The sequence below is a fragment of the Talpa europaea genome (assembly GCF_964194135.1).
Source record: "Talpa europaea genome assembly, chromosome: 15".
Classification (NCBI taxonomy): domain Eukaryota; kingdom Metazoa; phylum Chordata; class Mammalia; order Eulipotyphla; family Talpidae; genus Talpa; species Talpa europaea.
Genome location: NC_140083.1, coordinates 74,878,554 through 74,897,456, shown reverse-complemented (window position 1 = coordinate 74,897,456; position 18,903 = coordinate 74,878,554). Strand labels below are relative to the sequence as shown.

General features: G+C 41.0%; 2 protein-coding genes across 2 annotated transcripts in view; one reads left to right on the top strand and one right to left on the bottom strand.

Moving 5' to 3' along the window:
• The window catches only part of CACNA1C (calcium voltage-gated channel subunit alpha1 C), a gene marked incomplete at both ends in the record, with an annotated part of 632,466 nt that overhangs the window by 593,372 nt on the left and 20,191 nt on the right, over window positions 1-18,903 (bottom strand). The gene's annotated exons all lie outside the window — the stretch shown is intronic.
• DCP1B (decapping mRNA 1B) overlaps window positions 11,759-18,903 on the top strand; it is a gene marked incomplete at both ends in the record, with an annotated part of 46,320 nt that continues 39,175 nt past the window's right edge. Inside the window, 2 exons of the mRNA XM_084255864.1 lie at window positions 11,759-11,908; window positions 18,453-18,493. Of these exons, the coding sequence (XP_084111990.1) occupies window positions 11,759-11,908; window positions 18,453-18,493 (191 nt within the window). The remainder of the gene's footprint in view (window positions 11,909-18,452; window positions 18,494-18,903) is intronic.

Below are 18,903 nucleotides of genomic sequence, written 5' to 3'. Positions count from 1 at the left end.
ATTTATTTATGCATACAAGAACTGGGATACAGTCCAGAGATGCAGGTGTGGGAGGGTGAGAGGATTCATCAGAGACGGAGCGGGGAACAGAACAGGCAGACTGACTGAAATACACTGCTGAGGGGAGCAGCAGGCCAGACAGGAGAGGTCTGCTGAGTCATGTGGGTAGTCATCCTTGGCTGGGGATGGAACTCATGCTGCAGTGGTTGCGGATAGTTTCATAGTTTGCGTCTTAACCCCTTGCACCACCAGGGAAGCCCCTGGGTTTTATATTTAGAAGAGTTGTGAAGAATATTCTGAACCTCACTTTGGTTGAGATGTTAATACAGTGTGGTGTCACTTGAGAAGCTATGTTTGTTTCTTTGTGAGGCTGTGCACTCCAGCTAAGGTGTGGACCTCAAGCCCTGCTCTCCTTGACATCTTTGTCCTTACTGACAATGATTAGGACTCAACTGACAATCGAATATGGTGAATTTCAAGGCAAATGAATCCAATCATCTCACCACCAAAGCATATTAGCGCCACAGACCCAATAACAGTAAAATTATGTTTTGACTAGAAAAAGCATTAGATAAGGGCAGGGGAGGAGAAAAAGAAAGAAAAGAAAAAACATCTTTACATCATAATGTTAAGTGCATATTTGGCAATTGTCCAAGTAACTGTATCAATGTAAGTAGCCAGACCACCCCCCTCTTTTTCTTTGCCCTGAAGGTCTATTGGGGAGTCTAATGAGTCACTTTGTTAAAATTAACTGGGCAATTATAAAATCTAACTGTGTCTTTTAATTTTATTTTAAGGATGATAATTCGTCTCTTTATTATTCTGAAATCCGTATTACTTGGGAGTTCTTGGAGCTGCCCTCATTTAAAGATCAACCTATTAAGTATCAACTGAATTCTTTAGAAGTTTACCAAGAAGGTAAAAATTACATTTCATAGCCGAAAATCAGCAGAAGCAAAAAATATTCAGTTGCTCTAACTCCTTTCCTTTTCCCTGTGTGCCAGGGTTTTCTCTAATACCTAGCGTCAGAGTCCCGCCACCCCAGGCTAACTTAGGTCCCTGTAACATCTGCGGCCCCTAACAGATTAACCTGTCCCCAGCCCTACTTGTTTTCTACACTGCAGTCAAAATTATTTTTCTGAAACTCAGATGTGACTTCTCTCTCTAAAAACCTTCATTATATGGCCTGAGTTCAATCCCCGGCCAGGGAACTGACCCACATAGAGCATAGCAGACCTCGCCTGTCTTGCCTGCTGCCCCTCAGCAGTGTATGTCAGTAGCTCCGCCTGTTCTGCTCCCCACTCTGTCTGGTGAATCCTCTCACCCCCACACCTCTGGGCTACACCCCCATTCTTCTATGCAAAACAAAACAAAACAATTTTCATTATACCCCATTGTCTAGAGAATAGAGAATAAATTCCAAATCCCAAAGTTCAAGCCAGCTCCCCAAAACCTCTGAAGCACTAGCTCTAGTCTGTCTTTTCAGAATTACATCCTTAATGGCTTCTAAGTCAGTGGTTCCCAAATTCAATGTATAGTAAAATCAACTGAGAGCTGGGAGCTTTAAAACCATTTTAAAGCTGGTAGCTTCCAAAATCCTAACGTCCAGGTGATATCCCATATCAACTAGATCAGAATGTCTATGGGTAAAAACTAGCACCTTAGGTTACACTAAACTTCGAACAATATTTTGGTCACCTAGATTCCCTGGAGAACTAGAAACTGTTCTTAGAATTTTTTTTATGAACCCATAATAAATGCATTGCACAATAATTTGTTTTAATGTCTCTCCTCCATTAAACTTTAAGCTTCTGGAAAGCAAGGTCTGTGTTTAATTTTTTGTTAAACTGATGATGTTAGATAATATGTGGCAACCTAGTAGACACCAAATTCTGTCAAATCAAGGAAACAAAGAATGAACAAATAAAAGAATGAATGATATCAAGCAGGAGTTGCTGAACTAGAGTGAAATTTAAGAAACTTTAGAAGTAAGGAATACTCTGCATTAATTAAGAAATAAAGGCATTTGTATCTTTTTTAAAGAAGGGTATCATTTATTTTTTATTTTTTTTTAAATGGTAACTTTTTTTTCCCACAGTTTTTTTTTAAAGATTTATTTATTTATGCAAGCACTGGAGTACAGACCAGAGGCACGGGAGGGTGAGAGAATTCACCAGAGACAGAGCAGGAAGCAGAACAGGCAGAAGGACCGAAGTACACTGCTGAGGGGAGCAGCGGGCGAGACAGGAGAGGTCTGCCTCTCCATATGGGAATCTCCCTGGCCGGTCGGGAATCGAACTGGCGCTGCAGAGGCTGCGGACAGCTTCACAGCGCTGCGCTCTACCCGCTGCGCCACCGGGGAGGCCCAAGAAAGGTGTTATTTTAAAGGCTGGAACACTCTACTTCCTACTGGATTGAGCACCATTGGCCTTGATAAATGATCACAGTGGAAAGTCCTGGATTCAGGAACCCCAAAATCTAGCACTGCCCTGCAGTTACTGTTATTTTGACTGGTGTGGTGTGTTTGATGTTTCAGGTATTTTGCTTGGATTTTCTCATTCAATCTCTAAGAATGGATCTATGAAGTAGGTAACATTAGCAACCTCATTTCATAGGGAAGGTTTACATAGGATAAGCTTGCATTGCCCAGTTCCTACATTAGTTGTGCCAGGATGAACCCAGGAACTTGGCCTTGATACAGTCTCTCTACCAGGCTGGCTGCCCAGTGGTCCTTCATCCTGCCTGATTAATGGGATGACCCTGGTCATTGGGATTCCCTTTATAAATGCCTTCCAGTGGTCCTAATGCAAGCCAGATTGAGAGCTTCTCCTTTAGGATCTCTCTACCCTAAGATGGTTGACTTCACAAGAGTCACTCTGTGGACTTCATTTTCTTACACACCAAGAGATGCCTGAGACCATGGACCCTGATGGTAATTTAAACTCGAATGCCTAGAAATAATCTCTGCCTCTCTTCATCCTCAACCCCAGGCCCAGGGAACTGCTGGAGACTCCATATGTGGACCCCTAGTTGGCCTTCTCTTGGATTTTTCAGTAACCACTAAAGAGAAATTGAGTAAGTGTGATAAGCTGACACTGTAACTTAGACTTTGTGGCATGCAGCAAAGGATATAAAATCTGTTTAATTCTTTTTTTAAAGATTTCTTTATTCATGCCTACAAGAACTGGGGTGTAAGCCAGAGGTGTGGGGGGTAAGAGGATTCACCACAAAGAGCAAGGAGCAGAACAGGCAGATCTGCTGAAATACACAGCTGAGTGGAGCAGCGGGCGAGACAGGAGAGGTCTACTGCGCCATGTGGGTAGCTCCCTGGCTGGCCAGGGATCGAACTCGTGCTACAGTGGCTGGAAATAGCTTGATAGGGCTGTCTTTAACCCCTACACCACCAGGGAGGCCCAAAATCTGTTTAATTCTTTAGGAAGAAGAATGAGTATATCTTGTTAACCCTACTTTAGGGTGATTTTCCGGCACTGGGGAAAGAGACAGAGTGAGGAGAGTCCTGACTAGTGAACTGACCCTGCCATAGGCTGCCATGGCCTCTCTACCCTGGTTCAGAATGAAGACATAGAGAATCCTTGACTCCACACTTGTCACTCCTCTCCTCTTGGGGAGAGACTCCTGAAGTAGCAGAGTAGGGGAGGGCTGAGCAGGTGAAAGCTATTGGTGGTTCAAGTACATACATATTCCCGTAGGTGAACACCTGAGTCCAGACCTGGTCGTCCCCAAGAAGGCAGGGTTTGCTCTTGCGAAGGCCTTATTTAGTCAGCTAAGCTCCAAGTCCAGAGAGATCAAGGTTTCATAGGGTGAGGCCTAAGGCACTATTCAGATGAGCCTCTAGTCTTTGTAATGCCAAAACCTCAAACCACCCAAGAAAAATCCTATGTTCTAAAAAATGACCAGGGCCAGACTCTAACACTTTGCACCATTTCACCCCAGCCTGGGCATAGGACAGGACTGACAAAGCCTTCCTTTTGTTGGCAACTAAAGCCAACAAAAGAAACTAAAGCCTCTCTTGAGCCTCTGCCACATAGTGTCAAACTTTTCCCATTGCACCAACCCACTTTGCTGTAATTACCTCTTTATGCGTCCACTTTCCCAGATAGACTCGGAACTCCAGGAGGGCATGGCATGCCTGTCTTGTTCACTGCGGTCTTCGCAGCAGCTAGCCCAGTGCCTGTCCCATTATAAGAGCTTAATAAATATTCAATGAGTGAGCAGATGATTAAATGTAAAGGTTATCTGACAAACGAATACAGCAGTATTTGCCACCTACTTCCTGGGGAAGACATGGGTTGCTCTACTTATTATCAGAGATTTCCTAGTTTCGACTAAACATGGCTTATTTGGGATAAAGATGTTTGCTTTCATGACAATTTCTTGATGTCTTATAAAGTCCCTATAATTCTTAATAAGAGCGAACAAACCCAACAATGGCTTCTGTGTTTGCAGTTCTTAAAAGTGTGTTAGTGCTAAGGGCCCTTGGAGGCCAGCCCCCATAAGGCCCACCCAGGCTGACAGAGCAAGCTCACTGCTCTCAAGTCTCCATAAACACAGTGAAGGCGAAAGCTCTAGAATAGGCCACTTATCACCAATGCAGAAAACACCCTGCCCTTTAATCTTCAAATCACCTCAACGAAAACAAAAAGCCACGTTCACATCATGCTTACCCACAGAGGAAGCAGCGTCTTCCTTGGACAACCAGACCCTGATTTTTAAAGCTTCCTATTCTCTGATTACATCAAACACTTAAAGTGTTTCAAAGAGCTCTTCCAGCAATACTCACAACCGCCACAAAAATAATGTTATTATCCCCTTATTATAGATAAGGAAACTGGTCTGGTTTCCACATAATTTCTTCGTAATCACAGAAATGAGTGAAAAGCCAGGGAAGCTGCCTCCTAAAAACACCCCGTGTGTTCACAGCACAGCAGTGTAGACCCATATTTGTGTTTTCATATGGTGTTTCTTGTGCCAAGCTTCCCCAGGACAGAACAGAATGAAATGAGTGGTATGACAAAGGTGATAATGTGAAAAATTAAAAGTCATAACCAATAGTAAACTAAACAATGGGCAGCAATAATTCTGCACTTAGCATTAGTTTTTTTGTTGGCTTTTCTTTTTTTTCTTTTTTTTTAAAGATTTATCTATTTATGCATACAAGAACTGAAATATAGGCCAGAGGTGTGGGAGGTGAAAAGATTCACCAGAGACAGAGTGGGGAACAAAACAGGCAGATTGACTGAAATACACTGCTGAGGGAAGCAGCAGGAAAGACAGGAGAGGTCTGCCACACCATGTGGGTAACTCCCTGGCAGGGTATCAAACTCGGGCAGAGGAACTGGCGATAGCCTGACATCACTGTGTTTTTAACCCCTGCACCACCAGGGAGGCCCTCTTTTTTTTTTTTTTTTTTTTAACTACACACAAAGTGCCTTTATAAACAAGAAAGTAAAAACTTTTCTTCTAAAAGTAATTGTGGCTCTCTTGTCCAGGATATAAATGTTGCTGCGTTTGGGAGCAAAGGTCAATGACCAAACCTTCACAGGCCCTGTCTTTCTTTGTACCAGGCACTTAACATTCTAAGCACTTCACATGTTCTATTATTGAGTTTTCATAACAACCCAAAGGGGTGGACATTGTGATTATCCCTATTTTGATGAAGTTGTAGCCCAGAGTTTTCCAGGACTTCCCCCCAGTTTATGTAGTAGGAGAAGAAAGATGGACCCTCGGTTTAGTCCTGGGTCTAGTTAATTCCAAAACTTGTGCTCTTAATTATTATACTATACTGTCTCCTAAGCATTATGCCACCATGACAGGTTTAAATTCTCTATTTAGGGAGATTGAAGGAATCCCAAATTCCAGAAAAATCAAAGTTGCTCAGAAATATTTTTGACTATTAAGGTATCCACTAAGCACAAGGCCAAAAATATCAGTGATTTAAATGACACTGGAGTAGAAATACAGGTCAAATCCAATTACAGTGGCTCTCAAGGGAACATCCACATTGTTATTGTGTCCTGGAACTTTATTATATTAAATATTGCCTTTCCCAGCTACTGGAGGCCTCACTGATCCTCTCTGCCTTTATCCAAATTCCAGGACTTGCCTGTACATCACAATTTACCCTTGGTTATATGTTATCTTTCTGGTTCACCATTTCATCACGTATGCTTGTTTTTGTCTCCTCGACGAAATTTTTTTTTTTAAGATTTATTTTATTTGTACATGAGCTGGGGTACAGGCCAGAGGCACGGGAGGGTGAGAGGATTCACCAGAGACAGAGTGGGGAGCAGAACAGGCAGACTGACTGAAATATACTGCTGACGGGAGCAGTGGTCGAGACAGGAGAGGCCTCCTGCACCATGTGGGTATCTCCCTGGCCGGCCAGGGATCGAACCCGCATGGCAGAGGCTGCAGACAGCTTCATAGTGCTGCTGTGCTCAACCTGCTGTGCCACCGGAGAGGCCCTAAATTTTTTTTTAATCCTTGAGAATAGAAACCCAACTTCATATTTTGTGATGGTCCAATTGTGCTTGCAATGTGCAAAAAATGGCTGCCTAGTGAGCATAAAGATGGTCTTCAATATTGCTTATTTATTGATTTGTTGATTGATATATTGATTTTTAGCTCATTTATTGATTTTCCTGTACAAGATGAGGTGGGAAGCATTTTAGTCTTTGCACATCATCTGGTTTCTGTTGGAGCTATTTGGCTCTGCTGTTGTGGATGAACGCAGCCAGAGACAATACAAGGAGTATTACTGCATACCAATAAAACTTTATTTACAAACAGGCAGAGGACCAGGTTTGAAATGTGGGTTGTAGTTTGTCAACCCAATAGAGATGAATAGGATAGGCTTGTGGGCCCAGATGGGGAGTTGTTCTCAAATCTCAGCATAAATCAGCAGTTTCTGTAACTCCTCCTCTGGCCTTTCGCTAATTTTTAAAGTCCTAGCTCCTGACCAAGCCAAGGGTTCTTCCAAAAACTCACCTTGGACCTGAGTTTAGCTCAGCACAATATTTTGCAGTTCATTTCCTTTGGGGCTTCAGACATCAAAAGAGAAAAATCTACCACAAAGTGAAGAGCTGACATGGTAGGTTGTAACAATAAGTAATCAAAAAATTCTTCAAATGTATTCTATCCAGGCATCCCAGACTGCTCCTTATAGGCTGCCATGTAAATCCTCACACATGGGTTAATCAGCCAACAGACCGCCTAAAGTGTGGTAAGGGTAAATACTCCATCCTTCCAAAGTGTCTGCTTTCCCCTGAGAACAGAGAACACCACAAATGAAAAAATAAAACTCTCATTCAAAGCACTCAGCCCTCATTTTTGATAAAATATTAAAAAGTCCTTAACGGGCTGCTATCTTGACCTAATTCCAGTGTGCATGAAACACATTGTTCATTACTGTTTCTGGGCTTGTCTACATATTTGCCAAGGGAACTGCTTTTGATACGAATGGAGGCATTCCGTGGAGAACCACAGGATTTAGAATTGGGAAGTGCCCTCTATTCCATGGAAAAGTGAAATACCATATGGTCACCCTTTATGCCCTTGTGCTACATGAACCAGCCAGGATGGCACACACCTAATAGCTAATGTGAGAGGAAGCTCAGATTCACAGTTCAGATGGCAGCGCACTAAGAACCCCTCACACCCCCACACTGCCCCAGGACAAATCTCCCTAATGTGAAATTGGCCACATTCAATGATGCAACATAGAGATGCCTGCATTTCCAGAAACATGGCAGAGAGTCCCTGTGCCACTCCCATCATCTCTTTCATGGTGCACTCATGAAAAAGGGGCATCTGTCTTCTGCCATCTCAAGCCCCTCTTTTCACATCTTGCTCTCCTTGGTAATTAGTGGCTGAAATTCATGGACTTTGTTACCACGACAGGCTTTTGCATTTTAAATCTATTATCTCTGGGCCTCCCCTGGTAGTGCAGCGGTTGAGCGCTGGGCTGCGAAGCTGCCTGCAGCCTCTGCAGCGCCAGGTCGATCTCCAGCCCCTGGCAAGGGTCCCACATGGCACGATGGACCTCTCCTACCATGCCCGCTGCTCCCCTCAGCAGTGTGTTTCATCAGTCTGCCTGTTCTGCACCCCACTCTGGCTCTGGTGAATCCTCTCACCCTCCCACACTTCTGACTGGACCCAGTGCTTGTATAAAATTAAAAAAAAAGAAAAAAAGAAACACACACACACACAAAAATAAGGCCTGCGGAACTTAAGGGCAGAATCTGAGGAAAAGGAAAGAAAGCAAGCTGACATTAATGTCCCTGTAGATGTACAAAAGGACAATGCAAAGTAGAATCTGTGGGTTCATGCTGAATAATCAAAATCAGCAGAGCTAATCAAGTGAGAGCATTAACCTAATTCAATAGCTAATCACAAAATTCTCCACTGTCTATATGACAAATTAAGCTTGTTTTCAGTAGTATGTAATCGAGAGGAAAGAGAGCTCAGTAATAGTGGAAACAAGCTAGTGGACTGACTAATGGGAATTTGTCTAGGCAGCTTTGAATAGTTGATCAGATGTTGTAGTCCTATGTTTCTCAAATGTAGGTCACACTATTATTTCATCATGAAATAAATCAAGTCACAATCAGTATTTTTTAAGTAACATATGTATACAGATATATAGAAAGAAATATGTCTGTCTTTATGGTATCAATATATCTGTATCAATTAGGATTGTTTCATGCAATTTTGTGGTAGTTAATATCATATCTAAACATGTGAATGTATATTTTATATACATTTGTACATGTACAGAATTGGGCCAGATTGTAGGGAAGCCCCAACTCCAGTGTACAAAAAAGTTTGAAAGTCACAACTGTACTTGCACCCACTAGAAAGTTAGGTTTGGACTCAATAGTACTGAAAATCCAAAGTGGAGCTTAACCAAGCATTTATATAAAATTAAAATTGACTGCAAAAATTATATTGCAGTTTATTAAGGCAACTGCTCTGAAAGACTATGTGTGCCATATCTACATTTCTAGATCAAATATGGTAAGAGTTTATAAATGTGGATATTTCTACACAATTGTTCTAATATTCAATGCTAAATACATATTTTTTTGTGGTTCTCAACTTTTTAGTCTCTAGATAGATCCCTTTTACACTATTAAAAATTATTGAGGATTCCCTCAAAGAACTTGTTTGTGTAGATTAAATCTATATTTACCATATTTGAAATTAAAATTGATGATTTTAAAGTTTTTTGATTTATTCTAAAATAACAATAATAAAACTATTAGATGTAGACACAAACAACATACTTTTATGAAAAATGTTTTTTCCAAAACAAAAATTGTAGTGAAAAAATTGACATGACATTAGATTTTTACAGCTCTCTGTGTTAGCTTAATAGAAACAATTAGATTCTCGTAACTCTTTGTATTGCTCTGTTTTGTTTGAAATATATGAAGAAGCTCTGGTCTCAACAGCTATGTAGTTGAAAAAGGGATAGGCATCTTTAAACAACTTTTTGAGGTAGTTGTGGATATTCTTTAATAATTCATCAAAACTAGGCAAGTGGGTGGTTTCTGAAAGGTTAGTTGCAATGTGCTGTCTGAAACTCTGTTAACTTTTTATATCTACAGTAAAACCTTTGCATGGATCTTTTATGCATGCATGATTATGTAACAGCAGAACATTGCTCAATTGGAAAATATTGGGACGTGGAGTTAAACAGATCTTTCAAAAGGTTGACACTTTTCATTATTACAATTACACTTACAAATCACACCCATTAATATCACCTCTGAGCTCATCAGAAAAGACTTCAAGTATTGAGCAACAGTCCAACTCAAATGGCAATGGGTACACGATTTCCAAACTTCTTTTTCTCAAAAATTACCACTGGCAACAATAATTGTCCCTTGTTTTCCTGAAAGTAACAAGTTATTTTTCTTGGATAAAATGTCTGTTAAATACCTGTCTGAGAAAACAGTTTGTTCATCTTTCTTTCCAGTAAAAACAGTGGTCCGTGAAAATAAAAATAAAAACACTAGTTGAGCTTGTAACTCAAGCATGGAAGTGTTTTCCTGGAAAGAAATATGACAGTTTGTAGTCAGCACACATTCCTTAAGCTAACTTCCTGTTTTTTCCACACTGAATGAATTTATTCCCCTGAAGCATATAAAATGCTGTAAATCAGTTACCTCAATAATATAAAAGAAAAAAATTCAAATAGAAAAAACCCAACAAGGTACCAAAGGTTGAACTTAATAATTTTTACTACTTTATTAAGAACATGCTCAACTGACATTGGTTCTTACAGCCCAGTGCCCCTGCCTTGATTCATGCTAAGACATCTGTACTTTTACCCACTATCGTTCATCATACCATTCGTACAAATAACAACACAGTAAAGGAGTCAAATAAGTCTAATGTCCTCATGAAAATCTCTCATAAACCCTTCAGCGGTCAGAGGACCACCCTCTAAGAACCACTGGGTGTTAGAGACTTACAGATCTCTTTCACTTCCGTTATTTTTTTAATTTTATATAATTTTACATCAGTTTTCATTTTTGCACAATGTATGCATTTTCATCACAGAAACATTAATTCAAAAGGGCACCTGCACCCCTATGTTTATAGCAGCACTATTTACAATAGCTAAGCTATGGAAACAACCCAAATGCCCAGAAATTGATGACTGGATCAAGAAGATGTGGTACATATACACAATGAAATATTACTCAGCACTCAAAAAAGATAAACTCATGCAATTTGCAGCAACATGAATGGAGCTGGAAGGCATCATGCTCAGCGAAATAAGCCAGAAAGAAAAAGAAAGGGCCTCCCTGGTGGTGCAGGGGGTAGGGACACAGCCTATGGGCTGTCAGCAGCCACTGCAGCATGAGTTTGATCCCCTAGGAGCTGCCCACATGGCACAGAGGACCTCTCCTGAGTCTCCTGCTGCTCCCCTTGGCAGTTTGTTTCGGTCAGTCTCCCTGTTCTGTTCCCCACTCTGTCTCTGGTGAATCCTCTCATCCCTCTGGCCTGTACCCCAGATCTTGTATGCATAAATAAATAAATCTTTAAAAAAAAAAAAAAAGAAAGAAGAAAAAGAAAAATACCGGATGGTCTCACTCATAGCAGGAATTTAGAAAACCTAAATAAGGGACCAGGAAAAAGACTAATTATAATAAAGTAAAAATCAAAATCAACAAGCAACTATAAACCAGAGACACACTAAGGGGGCGGGGAAGGAAGGCAGGATTAAGGTCAAAATAAGGAGGGGGTGGGAATTGTATGGTGTCTATAACCAAGATGAAAATCACTTCCGTTATTAATACTTGAGGCTTATTTATTATTAGAGGTTTGATCACTGAGCGCCCCCTAAAAAGACTTGTCAAAGAGTCGAGCCCCTCCAAGAGATATATCCCATGGCGGGCGGGTACTGCTCAAAGGCTCCAGCAGCTAGAAAATAATCATCTTTTGAGAACGGGTGGGGGGAGGGCGGGGCGGGGTAGCTAAGGGAAGGCTCTGACAGCCCCTGGGCTTGCGTTGCCAGTGGCAACAATCGCCCGCGGGCGGGAGCGCAGCCATCGATTAGTACTGCCTGGCTGAGTGGCGCGGTGGGAGGGGGCCGGCGGGGGGAGGCGGAAGGCCTCCCCGACTCGTGGTCGCCGCGGGTTTTCGGTTGCGAGAAGGCTCGCTCGATCTGCGATCTACTGAGAGGGGCTTGCGAGAGCCCCTTGTTGACGTCGGGGCGGGAGGGAAGATGGCGGCCGTGGCGGCGGGAGGCCTGGTGGGGAAGGGGCGCGACATCAGCCTGGCGGCCCTGCAGCGCCACGACCCCTATATCAACCGCATCGTGGACGTGGCCAGCCAGGTGGCCTTGTACACTTTCGGCCATCGGGCCAACGAGTGGGTGCGTGCGGGGCCATGCCGGCCGGGCTGGGGCGGGAACGGGGTCGTCTGCCTGGGGGTTCGAGACCGGGGTGAGGGGGGCGGACGCGGGGTCCCGGGAGATGGAATGGGGGTGTCGCCTTCCTCACTCGGGCCGACGTGGTGGAGACTGGGCTCCCGGCCCGAAGTCTGGGGGGACAGGGAGGCCGATCTGTAAAACCACATGAAGTTGGAAAAGACTTAAGTGTCTTAAGATACCCACAGATCGGGGACGGGCCCCAAAGAACTGAAGGGAAAAGAGGGCCTGATGTGCTCTGAGGAGAGAAAGCAGGGGCTGTTCGTGAAGCGGTAGCTGTTGCGGAGGCGGGGGTCGGGTCGAATGAGAGAGAGTTCTGGTCCCGCATTAGGCTTAGATGGGACGAAGACAAGTCAAACCTCGCTAGAAGTTGTAAACTGAGAGAATACACAAAAAAAGAGCAAATATCGGGAAATAAAAGACAAAATGAAACTGGGTCTAACACCCCAAAAGAGGTTGATGCTCTTGGGAAGATGATCACTACATAATCCACCAAGAACACGATGTATTTGATATTTGAGCCTCTGCTCGAAGCAGGACCCCAATAAATCGCCTTGGGATGAAATTTGGTTTTCTTCACCATTAGAAGGGGGTAGGATATTCATGGAAAGTCCGATTGCAGGAATTACTGCATGTCATTTTGTAGCCCACCGCCTTGAATGTGGAGAGGTGAATTTTTTTCTCTTCGTATTAATTTGTGTCGTCCCCCCCCCCCCAAATAATCTGTCTATGCATCCATTTTGTTTAAATAAGTTACAAAACAGTCTAGGTAACTGAGCCAGGATGAATGAATTTCAGATGTTTTTTAGAATGTATTCTCCACGACTGTAACAAACATCTAAGTTTAAGGAAAGCATCCATATTCAACAAGTTCTCTTTTTTGACACTCAGAGTTATATAGTCTACCTCCAGTGTTTCCAACAGTTAGTAATAAAATTTCACCTGAATATCATGGACAACAAGTCCTAAAATGGGACAAACAATTTTCTCCTAATTTCTTGACGGAGGAAATTTACTTTCAAACTGGGGAAAGAATTTAGGTCTGCTCTCTTAGTAGCCAAGCACAAAAAAGAAAAGGAGCTCTTTAATATTCATTGCCCTGCAATAGGAAGTATACTACTTGATCCTGAGATCTTATTTCTCCCTCGTTTTCAAAGGAATTCATTCACTGGATCTTTATATAAAGGACATTGAGCAACACAGTGGACTATTTTGTAAACAGCAATTTAGAAAAAGTTACAAAGATCTGCTACATATGGTTATTTTGCTGCTGGATAGAAAAATGTCAAAGACATATGCCATATTTCTGTCAAAGTAACTGTAGTAGAGAAATGGATCAGGGATATATAGTGCTATAACTGACATGATACTAGGGTGAGCAAATCTAGAAGCCTAAGAATTAACATATAGAGGAGCATTGTTCTTAATAACCATTGTTTCTATAGATTTGACAGGATCTATGTGATAGACACCCTAATCAATTGTTACAGAGGGTTGTTAGCTACCCACTGAATCCTTGTAACGACTCATAAAAAATAAGTGTCACAATGCATTATTTACAAGAGTTATGTTTTCCTGCTTCCTGTACTTGTTCCCCTTCAGACAGGGCATAATTCATTCAGCAAAAGGTCATTTTTTCAAAGTACTAATCTTCAAGGTTGTGTTACCTATAAAAAAAAGAGACCCAGTTCAGTGGCAGAGCAGTCTTGGGAAAACAAATTGTCACCACTCTCTCCAGATCCAATCACTCAGGGCTTAAGGATGGGAGCCTTTTGAATGTAAACCTACTAGAAGTATAAAGAACATTCTAGAGATTGGAGAAGAAAGTATACTGCAAGAAGGCTAAATGAAGAATCATTTATTTTTTAAAAAAGATTATGCATACAAGAGCTGGGGTGCAGGCCAGTGATGTGAGGAGGGTGTGTGTGAAAGGATTCACCAGAGACAGAGTGGGGAGCAGAACAGGTGGATTGACTGAAATACACTGCTGGGGGGAGCAGCGGGCAAGACAGGAGAGGTCTGCTGCGCCATGTGGGTCACCTCCTTGACCAGGGATCGAACACAGTGGCTGTGGATAGCTTCATAGTGCTGTGTCTTAACTCCTTGTGCCATCAGGGAGGCCCAAGAATAATTTAAGAGTAAGGAGAAATTAGGAATGAAAGATAGACAGAAAATGGGCTGCTTTAAAAGAGGATTTAAAAAGATGTCTTGAATAGGAATTTTAGAAGTAAACTACTGTATACCTAGGCTACCTACTTGTCAAGTAAACCCAGGATACCAACTTGTCAATTAAAGAATATAGTGGTGTGGTGTTACTCTCATCTCAGTCCTAAAGTAGGATTCCCAATGAGTTAATTTTGCCTCGAGGCACATTTGGCTCTGGGGATAATTTGGGTTGTGTTACCAAGGAGGGAGCCTGTAGAAGGTAGAGGCCAGGGTTGCTAAACTTCCTGAAATGGATTGGATGTGCCTGCACAACAGATTTATTTGTCCCCAAACATCAATAGGGATGAACTTGAGAAACTGCCTTCAAGTTACTAGTGCTTCTGTCTAGTTATTTTTCTAAGTTTGTTATTGGTTAGAATCACTGGAGTTTTAAAAAGTGCAACCACCAAATCAAAATCTCTGGATGTGAGGCCCACGCATTTGATGTTTGTTGAACACTTCATAGATGACTCATGCTACAGACATGATTGAAAGACAGCTTTAGAGGGGTAAATGGAGACCTACTTTTTCATTATATTAACATAGAATTATCAGTTGCTTTGAGTTGTTTCAAAAGTGTCATAGTGGCTTGAATCCCAATCATTTGCAAACCAGTACTATTTTACATTCACTTTATTTTAAATTTTGAACTATTCAATTTTTAGCACGTTGGATTTTATAGCCGTTATATTAAATCATAATCTCGTACTTTAAAAATTTAAGCTAAGTCTCCCCGAACTTGTAAAATAATGCTTTAAATATAGAAGTCTGTCTTACTTAGAAGACCCAGGAGGCTTTAATAAAATGTTAGTTTAACTATATTGCTTACCCCCAACCCTGAAATTTGGCCAAAGAAGGGGATAAAATCCTGGTTACCCTTTGATAACTGTGGAGAGACCAGGAAAATGCATGAATTTGAACTATTTCAGCCTTAAAGGCCAGAAATTTACAGGCATCAGAGAACATTTAAAATGTTTTTTCATTAAAAGACTTTGAGATGTAGGCTGCGTTTCTCTTTTCAGTGGAAAACCTGAGATGAAGAATAATAAACTAATTAGCCCAAAATGCCCTGGCAGAGCACATTCCAAGTCCAATATTGTAATCACTGAAACATGATTCGTTTCTATGAACAAATCTGTGCTTATGTGTGTAACATTAAGTAGAAATCTGTTTTAAGGATGACTGTTTTGAGCTAGAGAATAATTTCAGGAGAAGCATGCTTTTTACAGATTCTAGTTACATTTAGTTTCAAAGCTAAAATTGGGCATTAAAGTATTTTTTTTTCCTTAAAAGATAATTTCTGTTGCTACTTTATTAAGGAAGAAAGGAACCAAGTAAAAAACTCTTAGCTTTAGGTGTGCTGGTACATGTAAACATCCTAATTTGGATCTCTAAGCTGAAACACTTCAAGGTCAAAAACAGAAGACAGGAAAGTAACCTTGTAGCACGTGTTTCTGACAATAGAGAAATTCTATTTTCTACTTCCATCACTTATATCTTGGCTTCAGTTGCCTCTCAAATGTTGTTATTTAACAACATTTATTTAACTTGTACACATGTATTCTTAAATACTTGTCCACTGTTCCAGTTACTGTTTGATGGCATTTATTGTGCTGTAGTTGCCACTTTCACAATGATTAACATGGCGGTGGTTTCACTTTCAGTTAATTCTTAATATTTAAGGTGCACCCAGGAAATAGATGTCTCAATAGATAGGAATGAGCCATGTTTGTTTACAAAGATAAGAAATTGTGTCTCTGTGTAATTTTTTTTCTTATTGACTCCATAATTTTTGAAACACAGTAGCAAATGGGCCACTTTGAGAAATAAGGATACTTTCCAAGGTACATTGAATTGATTTATACAAACTTCATAGTAAATCAAGATTAAAGATGAACTCAACTTTTTTACCATTGTTTATATATTTGAGAAAAGACTAAAATTGTTTTAACTATTATAAATTCTTTATTTCCAATTGCATGTTCTATAATGATCAATATCTTTTTTTTTTAAGATTTATTTATTTATTTATACAAGCACTGGGTACAGTCAGAAGCACGGGAGAGTAAGAAAATTCACCAGAGCCAGAGTGGGAGCAGAGCAGGCAGACTGACGAAGTACACTGCTGAGGGGAGCAGTGGGTGCGGCAGGAGAGGTCTGCGTGCCATGTGGGACCCTCGCTGGTGGCCAGGGATCGAACTGGCTCTGCAGAGGTTGCGGGCAGCTTCGCAACCCAGCGCTCAACCACTGCGCCGCCGGGGAGGCCCAATCATTAATATCTTATAGCTAAATCATTTCAATTAATAGCTATTTGCTCTTCAAAATAATGATGATGCTTGACATAATTTGGGGCATAGTGGATTTTGTTTTCATGACTCCTAAAATAGTTCCTTGGGCAGGGACTAGGTTAATAAACTAGGGCAAATGGTTCTCACAAAACCTGCATCAGTGTCAGCTGGCAGGTTTACTACTCCCCACAAACTACTCCCCACCGCGAGAGTCTCTGATTCTGTTGGTCAGGGGTGGAGCCCCAAGAACTTGCATTTCTTTTTTTTTTTTTAAGATTTATGTATGCATACAAGAGCTGGAGTGCAAGCCAGAGATGCAGGGGGTGAAAGGATTCACCAGAGACAGAGTGGGGAGCAGAACAGGTGGATTGACTGAAATACACTGCTGAGGGTAGCAGAGGGTGAGAAAGAGAGGTCTGCTCCGCCATGTGGGTCACCTCCCTGGCTGGGGATTGAACTCATGCTGCAGTGGCTGTGGATAGCTTCATTGTGCTGCGACTTAACACCTTGCACTACTAGGGAGGCCCCAAGAACTTGCATTTCTAATAAATTCCCAGGTGATACTGATATGGGACCGTGTATTGAGACCCACTAAACTAAGGTGACCAGGAAAATTTTTTTTGAAATAACAAACATGTGAAAGTCTCATGCTTCCAAAGTTTTGTGTGCCTTTAAAATATCATTTTAGGGCCTCCCCTGGTGGTGCAGCAGTTGAGCGCTGGGCTGCGAAGCTGCCTGCAGCTTCTGCAGCGCTGGTTCAATCCCTGGCCACCAGCAAGGGTTCCACATGGCGAGACAGACCTCTCCTGCCACGCCCGCTGTTCCCCTCAGCAGTGTGTTTCGTCAGTCTGCCTGTTCTGCTCCCCGCTCTCGCTCTGGTGAATTCTCTCACCCTCCCATGCTTCTGACTGTACCCAGTGCTTGTATAAATAAATAAATAAATGTTAAAAAATAAATAAACAAAATATTATAATATTACACCTTTGTTCTTAAAGTATATTTTCCACCAAAATTACAGAGTAGTTAAATTATGAATGATTTTGGTAATGGATAATAATAATAATATATTGAGAGATTAAATAGAATACTGAAATTAAGTCACATCAATAGCAAAATGTACATTTTAAATTCTAAATTTTAATAGCGTGATTACTAGCTAACCAAACAAATGGGCAGTTAAATGTTTTTTCATTACGTGTTATACTGAACATTTTCATCAGGGCCTGGGATGCCTTTGGAGAGGTGTAGGGGAGCCTTTCCAAATGAACTGAAATCATCGTTTGTCATTTTAACTTTACCACATTCCCCCAGCTTTGCTCAGGCAGATATCTTGTAGCTTGGTAATGTTTCTTTCTGACTTTATTTCTAAGCTCAGAACTTTACTAAATATTCCACACCAATGATTAATTTGTCTAAAAACTATTTTTGTTGTTCTCATCTTTGTGGTGATCTGCTCTCCCAGTCCTGGGACAGGATGTGGCAATGGAAAATGAACCCAGAAAATAAAGATAGTGAAATGCAGACACCAGAGATTTCTGCAGCTATGCAGACAGTTAATTGAGGAATAGAGGATGGGTGATTTGGTGGAGGGAATAAATAAATAAATAAATATATATATATATATATATATATTAAAGAGTAGAAGAAAAGGCAGCACACTTAACCAGAATCTCTTTCTAATGAAACCCACAGAGCACATTTATCTCCTTATTGTTTCAGCCAGAGATGTCTTGCTATCCCCCTATTTGGTAAAGAGAGATAATGATGGTTTATTTTGTAAATGACAAAAGGGGTATGACTGCTTCCTGCTGCTTAATCAGCAGAGCCCCAATCAGCCTGAGAACCTACTTTTCCCTAAAAATAACCCCTCCTTCTGTAGATTTGGCCCTACTTGAAACTCCCTGGAATTTCTATTGTATAACAAATTTGTGTCTGTGTGACTGTTTACTACAAATGAAGAGAATACACATACTTTGCTGTGTGTTTTTATTTCTTAGGAGAAGACTGATGTGGAAGGAACCCTATTTGTTTATACAAGGTAAGAGTATTTTACTTTTATAAAGAAACTGACAATTTTTGAAATCATATTTTAACTCAATTGTGTCACTCTTTAATGTAGCTTTATTTCAAAAATAAATTTGAAGTTATTTGTTGACATAAGGAAGGAAAAACTGACACTTGGTATAGTGTGATAGAATATCAGAATATAATTTAAACTTCAGTATGGAAGAACTTAAATCTTTGTGTTCTTTTAAAAATTGCATTGTATATTTAACTCAAATGAATTGTACAAAGCTTTGAATATAACGCATTGGCAAGGGCCACAAGTACACTAATAAGAATATTAGATTATTTATACAATATTTGGGATAGGGTTTTATGAACCAATTTCCCTTCCCTTCCACTCCTACCTTTGACTCTTTAAAGAAGCATGGTCCCAAATTAAAA